General features: G+C 36.8%; 1 protein-coding gene across 1 annotated transcript in view; it reads left to right on the top strand.

The window, feature by feature from the left end:
* Positions 1-798: 798 nt before the first annotated feature.
* LOC149143996 (uncharacterized) overlaps positions 799-13,662 on the top strand; it is a 131,490-nt gene continuing 118,626 nt past the window's right edge. The window contains exons 1-2 of the mRNA XM_089448103.1: positions 799-987; positions 1,078-1,161. Coding sequence (XP_089304229.1) covers positions 868-987; positions 1,078-1,161 — 204 coding nt within the window. The 5' untranslated portion in view covers positions 799-867. The remainder of the gene's footprint in view (positions 988-1,077; positions 1,162-13,662) is intronic.

The raw sequence follows: 13,662 nt of genomic DNA, 5'->3' as shown, positions 1-13,662 counted from the left end.
GTTGTAGAGGAGCTAAAACGTAGGAAGAAAATTTGGAGGAAGCAAAATGACAAGTGGATGGGCAAATGGGGAATTCACTGACAATATTGTCCTAATCCTAAAGAGGAGATAAAATATTGGGTGTTTGAAAAATTCAACACTGTAAGGTGGGAAAAACAGGTTGGTTGAAGAAGAAAATATATATATATATACATGTCAAAAATTTCGACCCAATACGGTCACATGATGAAAAGACTTATTTGAGTGTCACAATAAAGGAAAAGGCTACAATTTTAATAACACAAGTGAGGACTAAATCTCACCATCTTAGATTTGAAACAGGGAGATAGATAACCCCCAAGGAAGAGTGGGGAGAAAGAACTTGTACCTTTTAGTTGAAATAGAATAACACTTCGTCATGGAATGTCCAGCTTATGAGGACATTTGTAATCAATTTGAAAGCAATTTTAAATTCGACAATTTGAACAAATTATTTAAAGAAACAAGACTCCACAAAGCCACAAACTTCTTAATCAATATTTATGATGCGAGAGCTACCATAAAAATAAACTTAAAAATATGAATTTAATATGAATTTTTTTGTTTGTTTGGAACTCTAGATCCCTTAAACCACTTGGTCTCGTGGAAGTCATTTAAATTCCTTAATTCAATTCCATTTATTGGTGGGCAAATATGAAATCATGTATGACTACGTACCATATCTTAATTTGAACACATGGTTAGATTATATTACGTTATATCCGTTGTAAACTATGAGTTGTCCCCAGTGGAATTGCAAGGGGCCACACCAAGGTCCAAACCAATATAAGCTCTAGCTCGCAACGCGGGAAGCACACTTTCTCCTCGCGAACTCAAATTTGAATCGAAATGGCGAGGAGGGACTCGTGTTCGACTTCCCGGCGCTCCGAACCAATTATTTCCACTTCCTTCCACCAGCAGGAGGAGGGCGACGACAACATTCCCTTACAGCTCATCCAAACATTCATGGTCTGTCTAACAGTCTACTTTTCCATTCTCATTTGCATTAATTCCATAACCTTCCTGCTCCAATTGAACGAAATTGTTTTGCATGAGCAGGGCAACAGCGAAAAGAGCCCTTATACGCACCGTTCTTCTCCCCTTTTTACTCACGCTCCTTCCAAACAAAATTCTGCGAAAAAGGTACTTTCATTTCATGAAAATTTTCGGATTCAATCAAGCCTTTTTTGGTTTTTTAAATCATTTATTCGGTTTAGGATATAAACATCAGAGCCTGTTGGGGACTGTGGTCTAGCAGCAACTCGGAGCGCTTGTTGTGAAAAATGTTGTAGTTTCAAACCTCAGCCGGCAGGCCCGGAAAAAACCGGATTCGACACCGAGTGAAAGTGTGGGCGACCTCGAAAGCACGCGGATGCAGAGAAAAATTAAATAAGCGTCTCTGTTCACGGGCTAAGCCCAAATGTTTCTGGAAAAACAAAACAAAATTAAAAAGAAAAATAATACATACTTCATGGAAGAGTGCTTCTTCTGTGTCAATTAGGGTCAAGTCAGGAAAATATTACACACTTTTCCATGCTTGATTGCTAATAAAATGTCAAAGATGAGAAGATTGACTCCAAGTGATCCTTTGCACTGGTTTGTAGGGCGGACCATAGAATACAGGCTGTCTCTGGAAGAGATCCCTTTAGATTAGTCGGAGTGAAGGGAAATTTACTGACTAGAGTTAAGCGGAATTACTGATTGGGTTTTATGGAAAGTAACTTGAAACTTAGCTTAATCAAAATTTTCTATGGATAAATTTATCTTTGGGTTTAATTTCCTACTATTTAAATACTGATTGGGTTGTATGGGAAGTAACTTGAAACTTACTTAATCAAAATTTTCTATGGATAAATTTATCTTTGGTTTTAATTTCCTTCTATTTAAATACTGATTGGGTTGTATGGGAAGTAACTTGAAACTTAGGATAACCAAATTTTCTTTGGTTTGTAACTTGAAACTTAGGTTAACCAAAATTTCTGAGTGTAAATTATCTTTGGTTTTAAATCCTTTCGATTTAGTTTAAGTTCCTGCTGTCTTTTTTTGTTTCTATATCTCCGTAATTATTCTCGGGAAGGAAGATTCTGTATTCTCATACATAATATACGAAGTTTTGGCCCCATAGATGGCCACTCATTTTCAAAACTTTTTCACATGCATCAATTTGCATTGCTAGAGACTTTCCAGTTGACTCTTGAGTTTGATTCTGCCCACTTAGGAAACCGAGCTGAGTAAGTCCCGAGTCTGACTTGGCTAACACCCATATTTACGGTTTTGACTTGCAAGTACTCAGACCTGTAAGTCAAACGAAAGTCATATTGACTCAGTGAGTCAGACTCCGTCCTCTGTCTATAAAAGACAAAGTAAAAATAACACTATTTTTGTTTGCTTTCCTGACTTGATTTCTCAGCAGATAACCAACGAAACTGTAAACTATCCAGAATCCAAGTTGTTTTTTAGGATTTGTCTACTGATCTACCTTTTCTGGACTCATTTAGGTTGTATATTGATATTCCTTTTGGACTCATTTTAGTTGTATATTGACATTGTTTTGGTTGTGATTTGATCAATTTTGATTGCATACGAGTCTAAAAAGTAGAATAGTTAGACAACTCTGTTTTCTATATGTAGTATCAACCATGTACTTTTGAAATGAGTTATTATTGAAAATTTGTGTCATATTAAAATTATAAGTCTTTATAGGGGCGGCATGATGGGGAGGGATACTTTGTGATCCCGTTGAGCAACAAGAAATCACGTTTACCTGGGGTCTTGGTAAAGAAATCAACAAGATGACAGAAATGTACGGGCTTCTACTAGGACTTCATCTAGCCAAGGAACAAGGAATCTCCAAGATCGCCATTGTGAGGGACTCATAACAATTCAATTCTTTCAGAAGGTTACAACTTCTAAAGCAAATAAGTTAAATATTCTCCTACAAAGAATCATGAGTATCTTGGAATCTTTCAGCACAAAATTTTCTATCATATTTTTAGGAGCCAAAATTTCGAGGCGGACAAACAAGCTAATCAAGCCTTGAGTCCGAGGAAGGGACAAACAGAGATCAATGGGCAAAAGGGATGGCAATGTTAGTTTTTGTAGCTTCGGATGTGTTCTAGCCATGGATTTTGGTGGAGATGCTAGAATACATGAGATTTCCAAAATCCAAAAATTGTTTCTGGAAATTCCACCTAGAAGTGTCCCAATTAGATTATGAGCCCTTTTTTAAAATATTTCCTAAGTCTAAACTTAGGGAATATGGTTAATTAATTAGTATTGATTGAGATAAGGTGAGAATGATCTAGAAACTCACACAGATCGATCCAAAGATGATCCTAGCCATTGATTAAGTTTTAATCTTGGCCGTTGGTGCTTCAACAATGGATTATAAGAAGAGATCGATGTAGTGATAGAGAATACACCCGTGCAGATACTCAGTTGCTCAGGCAGTTCGATTTTCTCAATGGAAGTAACTTAGTAGAGAAGATAGAGCCAGAGGGTGAGTAGTAGGTGGAAGAGGAGGGTAGCAACATTCCGAGAGGAAGGTTTCCAGTTCTAAGAAGAGGCAAAGGAAGGAAGGCCGAAATCCTCACAAGGTCAGCGTAAACTCTGTGCAGAGGGTGACACAGGAGGCATAGCGTAGAAGGTGACGTAGGAGGCATAGCGCAAAGGCTAGGGAGGTAATTTCGGAGGCTGAAATTAGTTGTGGGGTGAGAGAAAATTCTCACAATAATTTTGTCAGTATTTTCCTTAGATTAGATTGTCAGTTGAACATCTAAATTATTGTACTTAGAATTGTTGCTAAAGAATAATAATAAAACCCTCATTTGTTGCACCGGTTTTCCTGGATTGAGTTTTTCTGGGGACAATTGTCCAAAAATAACTGTGTCAAAATTCTTGTGTCTGCGCTAGAATTTCTCAATTTTCAGTATTCTATTTTCCGCATTATTTTTTGATGAAAATTATAGCTGTGATTTTATTCGTTGTTTCCGGTAGCAAATGAACTACATAATTAAATTTATAGTTAGAAGAATAATTTTCCAGTTACTGCAATAGATAAAAATTTCACATGGTATCAGAGCATAGTTGATCAATTGGAGAGCTTAGAAACGAAGGAAAGGAATTTCATTGCTCAACAAAAGCAACATGTAGAAATTCCCAACGGTAGTGTAGTGTTTTTGCCACGAGGACAAGTTGCTTGAGGAAGTTAGATTTTTTTGAGAAAGGGGCAAAAAATTTCGATTCTTCCAGTTCGAGTGATTTCAGAGGCAGAGGGAGCAGCTTAGCTATTTCGTTGGGTAGATCTCTAGTGAGATGCAACAGGTTTTGCAGTAGATTGCTAGTGCAGAACTAGTGTTAGATGAAAGAGGAATAACACTATAAATTCTTCAGCATAACCATGGACAGTGTTATTTGTGACTGCAAAATGGGTTAAGATGTTGATCATTATAGGGATGATATCTAAAATAATATTATCTGCCAATCTCCTTGTAGTTGCAGATGCTGTGGTTGTCCTATTATTATGACATAAATTAAGTTAGCTTGACCAAATTCTCTTAGGACTGTTAGTTGGCTTAACCAGATTATTCTTTTTATTTCCATAACTCATTTAATTGACCAAGCTGTTCTCCCATGTTCTATCGATAGGTTCTAATTGAAGTCAGTTCAATATCAGAGCTATCACTTGTTTTTCTAAAAGGTTTACCAACTTAATTTGGCTTTTTAGATGATTGTCAAGTTGCTTGAAACGATAACTTGCTAAAATGTTTTTGCAGCGATGATAGTTTTGCAAACATGCATTTTCAAAATCTAGGAAATGAAAACAAGACAATATACATAAGTAATAAATTTGCAAAATTTAAATATTAGCAAATTTATTACAAGTAATAATATAGAGGAAATAATCGACCAATAATTTTATATATTGCATAACATCTAATGACAAAATTGATCACGATCGATTGACTAATGACCTTAATTAACTGGGTTTAACATTCTGGAAAAAGTGGGTGTTAGATTGTAAGGTATCATGATCAAGCTCATCATCAAACACCTTGTCAACTAAAGTTGAAAAACACTCTATTGCACATGTAGAAGGGGATTCATAATCCTATGTTATCTCATTGGTTTGTGGGCTACAGTGGGGTCTGGTATCCCATGTTTTGTTAATTTTCAGAACATGATAACAAGTTTGCACTCAAAGAGTATTAATTGTGAATCCTACAGCTCAAACTGAAAATTTAGGAAAGCACCTAGCAAAATTTTGGGTTTGCATGTATGGAATTAAAGAATTGAAGATTCAAGAGTGCAGACATGGCATATTTGAAGATTAAGATTAGACCATGAATTGAATAGAAAGTTGATCTATGAAAGGAGAATTGTGGAAATGCAAATTAGCATACTAGATTCTTCAGCAACAACCCCTTCTCTTTTTATTGCATTAGAATTTAGAAGTAGGATTACATCAGCTATTCTATAGTGTACACACATAAGCTCCTAAGATTCTGCAAACACAAGCTCCTTAGAAGCAAATTGTGAAGAGGAAGAAGAAGCTATAGCGACACACCCTCCTCTTTTATAGAATAAAAGAAGAAGGGGGGTTACAAAACAGTCTCCTAGAGGCCACTAGTGCTGCGCCCTATCAAGCTGAGTAACTTCCACTAGTATGTTGCCTACTTTTGTGGTCTTTTGTTAGAAATTAATAAAATTTTGTTATTTTATTATCTTACCTCTCACTAAATGTGCCTTTCATGGGTGAATGGCTTGCAAGAGAAACGTGCCATAGATGGAAAGTATACTGTATAACTCTTGCAATGAATGTGCCTCCCATTCGCTATGTATCACCTAAGCATGACAATAATGCTCAAGTGTATTTCACCTAGCACAATGTGCCCCGTTTCATGTGTAACTCTAAACATAAATGCACCCTACCTTCCATTGAAGATGCATCTAGCCCTTATGGGAAACTTTTCCACATGTGTACCTTCCCTTTGGCAACCATCAAGCATTCTCTACTCAACTTGTTGAAACTAAATGGAGAATAGGTAAACAAAAACTCCCTCTTTGTGAGGAAAGTGTTTTCCATCTAACCAAGCTTCTCCCTCAACATCACAAACTTCCTCTTTGTTAGGGTCTTTCTTAGAATATTATTCCCTTGCAAATTAGTAGGATTGTATACTCGCTTTTTTGTACTTAGTATCCTAGGAAACGGTACTTGATATCTAATGTCCCCAATTGAGAAATTACCCACGAGAGGATGAAATATCCTATCCAACCCCGTCTTGATAAAGTGGGAAAACCTAATTATCCAATGTTTGGGGCAACACTTGGTAAATTTTGGGTTGGATGGGGAAAAAGCCCAAATTGGGGGTTGTAGTTGCAACCCCTCACTTGTGAGAAACCCCATGAAAGAATCTATAAATAGAGGAGAGTTGGAATCATTTTGGGCATCAATTTGGATTATAATATCTCTGATTTTCTTGAGCCTGAGGCTTTGAGGGTTTTAAAACCTTGTCTTCTTGACTAGATTTGGTGGAGGTGATCCCACCCTATCTAATCCTTTTGTATAGTTTCGGTGGAGTTGATCCCACCCTACCTAGACACCCTTTTTCTTGTTCTGGCACAGATCATTGGAGCAGTTTTGGTTTTGGTTTTCAGGATTGACGACTTTTCCCTGTCCTGGCACAACATCTCTTATTGGAAACTACTCAGATCTATCCGGTTAACAAGGAAGCTACTCTACGACCTGTTTAAAACACTAGATGTCTACCCTACAAGAGTTTCCCGTGGCAACGAATTTTATGAGATCTCTTGGAAGGCACTAAGGGAAAAACAAAGATAAGCTCCAGAGTTCATTTCAGGCAACTGTTTGTCTAGGCATCAGATGTCAAGGTACAACAAAGGTTTGGTGCAGGGTCGCCACCATAGACCTCAGCTGCGGGGTTGTAGGCTGCAACCGCAGTATGAACCAACAGGGCTGAAACTGGCTATATAAGCGATTGCAGTGTTGTCGTTCAACAGTCTGAGCTAGCAATAACCTTTTATGGTTACGATTAGCCCCAAGCAGATGAATTGAGCCTACTATAGTTTGATAAATTGTCCATGAGGAATTCTTGAGGCTAGCTGATACATTTCCAGGTTTGCGGTTATCTCCAAGATAAGTTGGAGCCTTGTGCAGTAAATAGCTAGTTGATAATAAACTGAGTTAGTACGGTTGAATTGGTTAGCATAATAGAGTTATGGTGGGTACGGGTTTACAAATTGTCGACCTTGCAAATCAACCTTGTATGAGTGACTATTGACTGGATACATTCATTGCTATTGGGCAGTAGCCCTAAGTTGTTGTGCTTTGACTGAAGTGTTATGTTGTTGTGGAAACTTTATATTCATGCATACGTTATATGGTTGTTGAAACTTTTTATATTTATGCATATATATTGTTTGTAAATGTGTACTACTGTTAAATATTTATTGAGGAAACCTTAGCCAGAATGGTAACCCTAAGGGTAAATTTACTCTAGGACATCACAGTGGTATCAAAGCTGGCTCACCTTGCCAACCTGTGAGCAATTAGGTTAATGTCACTGATCAAGATCTTTAGGGAAGGGTTCAATGGAGGATTGGAAGAAGAATAGTTGGGAAAAAACTAGGCAAACTATAGCTGCTCAAATGCAACAGAACAACAACTAATAAATTAGCTTCTAGTCACTTCATCACAACATGGAACCAAGCCAGTTGGCACTCTTAAGGCAATGCCTCAGATGACTATTGGTCAAAGAAGGGAGTCTTCTCCCTTTATTCAATCTGGAGTATCTAGTTTGATTGTTAATGAAAGACCTACACAAGTAAGGGTAACATCTCTATTGGCTCCAAAGGCAGACGGTAAGATTGAAGCATCTACTCATAAAGAAGAGAGAGCAAAGGAGCGTTAGGCAAAAGCTCTTGCAAAATTGAAAGAGTTGAATCGGAGGGCTATTGTAAAATCTGAAGAGTTGGACAAAAGAGCCGCAACATCTAAGGAAAAGGAAGAGGCTAAAAACCACAACCAACCTAAGAAGAGTGGAGGCAGTGTCCCATTGAGAAATGAAAGCAATGGGGGTCAACTTACTATAGGAAGCAACAATATTGTTGATGAAGAAGTTAAGATTGATGACAGGGAAGGATCTGCAAACAAATCACAAGATAATTAGAATCTAGCAACATAATATTCACCATAATTTTGCAAAGAGGTGCTTGATGTTGAAGAGGAATCTTATACTCAGAAGGATCAATAACTTGTTTGTAAGGGTAAAGATATTGGAAATCAAATGCAAGGCTAAAATATATTAAGGAGAAAAAAAGAGGTTTCAAAAAGTTGAATGATGGTAATAACCTTTTTCAAAATGATGAAGATGAGGGTGCTATCATTTCTCTAGGGTAAGATGAGAAGGCTTTCAGATTTCCAGTTAAAACTTCTAATATAGATCTAAATAAAAGTAAACTTGATGTTCAAGATAAGATTCTTGGTGAAGGGGGTGTCCAACAACAAAGGAAATTGTTGAAAGCAAATGATGCATCTGAAGTATTAAAGTCCTTAGGTGATGGTGAGATGGAAACTATTTGAATCTATACCAACCAGAATGTAACAAGATCAAGTATAAGTGTTGAACACGAAGATACATTGCAGGATGTGTAGGTAAAATTTACACCCCATGAAAAGAACAATGTTGTTTCTCTGTGTATAAATGAGAATGATGAAGACAGGGCAATCATAGATAGTCAAGAAAAGGAAAGACCTCAGAAATTGTGATTTGGGACCATATGGGCCTGTCATTCTGATTCTCGATCTCTCTGTTCTAGCTGTCTCCTAACAACATGCTATGGGGGGTAATCCCTATGGAAGATGGAAATGCAAGACTTATTGGCAACCAATGAGTCTGGGAGACACAATTGAATGGCTTGGCCACTTGGTTGATTTTAGCAAGTTACAAGATTAGATTGAATTATTTATTAGACTAGTGCCTTATGGAGTCAACTACTTGTTTTAGATCAATTAGATACTAGGTGACCGGATGAACAATTGCTGCTTAAGGAATGCTTATCTATCCTATATGCTATGCAAATCCTATGACCTAGGTGTGATGCAAGAATTTTGATTGATTTTAGTTATATGCCTATTCTAGGTGTATCCTTCCTCTTAACTATTTTGAAGCTAATCTCTAGAGTAGGTTGTGAGAAAGAAGCCAAGGGGAAGCAAACAAAGGCTTGGTTAACGATACCTCCCCTTAGGGTCTAACCACCCGATGCCTCTGGCGCTGCAGAGATTGTTGCTCTAACGACTGCAAGGTCACTGTGTTAACCACTAAAGAGGTGCTAGGCTCCTTAAGCTAGATGAGAAATGTGAACCTATTCTTTATCAACCAAGCTTATGCTTGGAGGTGAGTTATTAATGCAAAACAAATCCTAGAATGCAATGCAAAATGTGTGAGTGATCTTGAGTTAAGATTGTTAATTGATCTTAAGTATTTAGTTATGATTAATCTTGAGTTAAGACAATAAGTACTTAACAATAGTAAATAAGAAACAATCACAAGAATATTTGCCAATTTTACAATTGCCAATAAGATACAAGAGATTACCAGGATGTAATTGTCCAAAGTATTAAACAACACGATAGATGCTCTTCAAAATGATTTACCAATATAGAATTATCATTCTCAATAGATATCCACTTTAGACATGAAATAATTAGCCAATGGTTCTTTGTGGACAATACAAGATGCTAATGATAATTACTCAAAAGAGACAATAAGATTATCAATGCTCTATAGGCAATTAGGAGTCTTCCAAATTATATCAACAAGACAATGTTAATATTCTTCATTGCCAGCAAGTCCTCGAGTTAAGATTACTTAGATCTTTAATGTCAATTTGTAAGAGAACTAGAGATACCAATATCCAATAAATTCTTAGATCTACCAACTTAATCAATCATTCAACAAGATTATTGGATTATGTCATGTGCTTATGTGAGTGAGCTTAGTGCAAAATTTAGGCTTCTTAGATGACGAAACTCACAAATAAACAATATGCTAGTGCTTAGCAATGAGATACTTCACCAATTGTCAAATCACTTTAGCAACTTAATGTAAACAATACTTTCCACAACGAGCAAATAGAGCACGAACAAATGAAAACCTTTGTGTTATTTATGTTCCAATCTTATCAATGAGCAATAGATTACACGTTTAAGACAGCAGTAAACAAATTATGACAGCAGTGAACTAACCATTGCCTAGAGTGCCAAAACAGTCCAAAATATCTTTCTCCTTTGATTAGATAAAGGTACTTTAGATGAAGATGCAAACTATGAGGACAATGAGAGATGAATTGTTTATGCCACTGCAATTTATCAGACCTTATGATGCATTCACAACAGAGATGACAGTCATGAAACTTGTAAATTTATGCTAAACAGTGAATGCCCAATTTGCACAAGTGACTTATCAATGTGTTAGATAATTTGTTAATTAAATTGATGCCACTTTAATGAGTTTTTTACCACTGTTGTCAAAATTTTAGATGGTTGTAAGTAAACAGTGAGGCAAGAAAGGTTTAGGAGGCAAACCAAGAGGCCTTAGGCCATGAAGATGACTAGGAGACCTTGACCAAAATTTCTCCAATGGATAGGCTATCTGCATCCACAAAAAATTGAATAGTACCTCTGCAAAACAATGAATATTAGCTTAGAATTTTCAATGACCCAAACAAAGATAGGAAATGACACAAGGAGGGTTAAAAAGGGCCAACGCTAGGCCTAGAAGACCAGCGTTGGGGCAGAGAAGGGAAACAAGGGGGGACACAACGGTTGAAATGCCTAATAGGCTCACAACAAGGATGGATAAGCCCTCAAGGGGCTGCGACAAGGCTGAGGAGGAAGCCGAAAGGGATAAGAGGGCAAACGGAGGAGGGGAAGGCCGAGATAGGCCTGCAACAAAGGGTTAGAAAGGGGCTGAGGGCATTAAGGGTATCCCCAAGCCCACGACAAGGGAGAAGAAGGTAGGTCGTGGGGAAAAGGATGAGGACAAATGGTTGGCAGGGGAAGATGAAGGTTGACAGGCCTAGGAAAAGGCTTGCGACCTAGGGTATGAGGCCCCTAGGGTTGACGACAAACAAGGAAGAGGTCATGGCAAAGTAAAAAGGGCTGATTTAGGCCTGTGGCTCAACCAAAGAAGGAAAAAAGGGCTGACAGCTAGGCTGAAGGGCAGACGCTAGGCCCAAAAGGGAAATTTTTTATCAAAACCCTTGCCAAAAATTTGAATTTGCTTCAAATCTTCAATTTAGCCCAAGTTCACTACAAAGTCTTGAATGTTGGCCCTACACAATTCTTTGGAGACTAGATTTTATTCTCAAGGGCCTAGATCTGGCTCAAAACCCCAACAAATATTCTTGAAGTTCACCTGCACAAATGAGAAATATAATTTCCCAAAACCCCAATATATACAAAATTCAAAAAATAAACCCCAAACCCCAATAGCTGCAAAACAAGGGTTAGAAAAATATTTTACAAGAAATTATTTTACAAAAATATATTTACAAGATATATACAAATATACAATGCTTGTGAAAATAAAATATTTTTGAGAAATATTTTTTTTAAACGATGAATACTGACAACAGATCAAATGTGTTTTGAAAGTTATGGTATTGCCCACAGCCTTAGCGAAGTAAGAAAATCAAACAAAAATTCCTAGAGCCCAAACAAGGTCAGCTCTTCTCCAAAGTCTATGAACTTGGAGCCCAAGGGCCAGTGTACCTGCAAACTCTATATATTTCTTCAAGCAAACTTGTTAAACATATGGTGAATCAAATCACCTAAGATAGACCCAAAATCTACCAATAGAATTTTCTTATTATCGACAAATGAATAAACAAGTTAATAAAAAAATTAAGCACAATATAGGAAAGCACATAAACAACACATATCATAGATTATCAGACAAAGAACACCATGAATTGAACCCCAAAGTCTTTCTATTATGAAATTCAAACGATCCCAGCAGATTAGTGGATCAATATCAACGTTACAAAGTTACATAGACCAGAGTTAGAAATTTCATCATGGCTTGAGAAGCAAAATTGCTTCTAATTTATAGATAATTCATAAGTGGAAAATAATGGCTAATTGGCTTGATACCCATCAAAATAATCTAGACCGTTGATAAATATTTGATCATCTTTTAATCTTTGCCATCGAAAATATTTGTTTTTGAGGAATTTTCGAATTTCTCATAAAACCCATTTTTTATTAATCCAAAAATTATTTTTTTGGATTAATTTTTTCAAAAATTTGACTTTGACTTAACCACCAAGGTCCAAGGGCTCAATTTTTCTTAAAATACCCATTTTTGTCTTGGTGGGGAACCTCCAAAAATTAACTTCTTGTTGACCCATGAATTTTTTGATTCTAAATTAATTAATTTTTTGGCTTAGGATTTAATTTTGTTTTTGCCAGAAAAATTAATTAATTGACACAAGAGGGGATTCATTATTTTTCCACCCTCAAATACTTTAGCCAAGGTGTTTGGTTGCAAGAGACCATGCACTAAATACAAATTCAACCCTCAAAGGGAGAATACCCATTCATTATAGACTCTCAAATAATTACCCAATTCTGTGACACAATATGATCTAGTAGACCAAGTGATTTGTAATAAAATAATTTAATCAAATAACTTAACTTATTCCCAAACCATTTTTACAAAGACTTGATATAACACTAGGACTCACCTAAGATCTTGTTAATAAACTCCACTCTAGCTTTGGGGTTTAAGCTGGAGGGAAAAGCTCTGTTGATTATCTGCGTTTAGAAATACACATAATGCGGTGAGACGAAAAACCTCCTAGGATGAAATTCGTTGCTAAAATCAAAGGCTTACCTAGGTGTTGTTACATAATTAAACATTCATACTAGCATCATTTACATTACAACTTGCAGAAATTGGGTTTACAAAGACATGACAATTTTCTGGCTGATCTTTGAAAATTTTTGTTCAACTGCTTCCTTGGACCTTTTACAAAATTGGTGCAACAAGGCCTGGTGGGGAATTTGTGGATTTTGACAATAGAAGGGACACTTCGACAAAAATTGAAGTGGTTGTGTAACAAAATCACATATGTTGGAGTCCAAAGGTAAGGTGATTGAGCATAAAGTTGACACTTTTGTGAGACTCAATTTGAATGTTTGCAAGGGTGTTGTCCCTGTGTAAGATATTCAGATTGATGATAAAATTCATGATGTTAAAGCAATTCATGAAAGTGTCTCTAAGGTTGATGCCTCTGTAACCACTGATCAAAGTGCTTGCAAACTGGATGCTATTGCAGCTGTTGACGCATGCACCCGCATTAGGAAGTCCAAAGTGTTGGAGGATGCATTAGGAGCTACCAACAATGTTGATTATAATTGTGATGTTTGTGATGAACCTACTTTTTATACCAGAAAGATGGTCGATGTGCAAGCAAATGATGATCCCCAATATGATGCTGATAAAGACAAAGACCAAGATGCTTCTTGTTGGAATGAAGGTATAGTAGGGGAACTAGAAGCTAAACATGTCAACTACATTTACTCTACTAGCAAAGATGTGGAGGAATTTGGTGTTCTGG

This window comes from Pinus tabuliformis, chromosome X, assembly GCF_031772625.1.
Source record: "Pinus tabuliformis cultivar Carrire ecotype Pingquan chromosome X, CPIR1, whole genome shotgun sequence".
Lineage (NCBI taxonomy): Eukaryota > Viridiplantae > Streptophyta > Pinopsida > Pinales > Pinaceae > Pinus > Pinus tabuliformis.
Note: the sequence above shows the minus strand (reverse complement) of the source record. Positions and strands in the feature narration are given on the sequence as shown.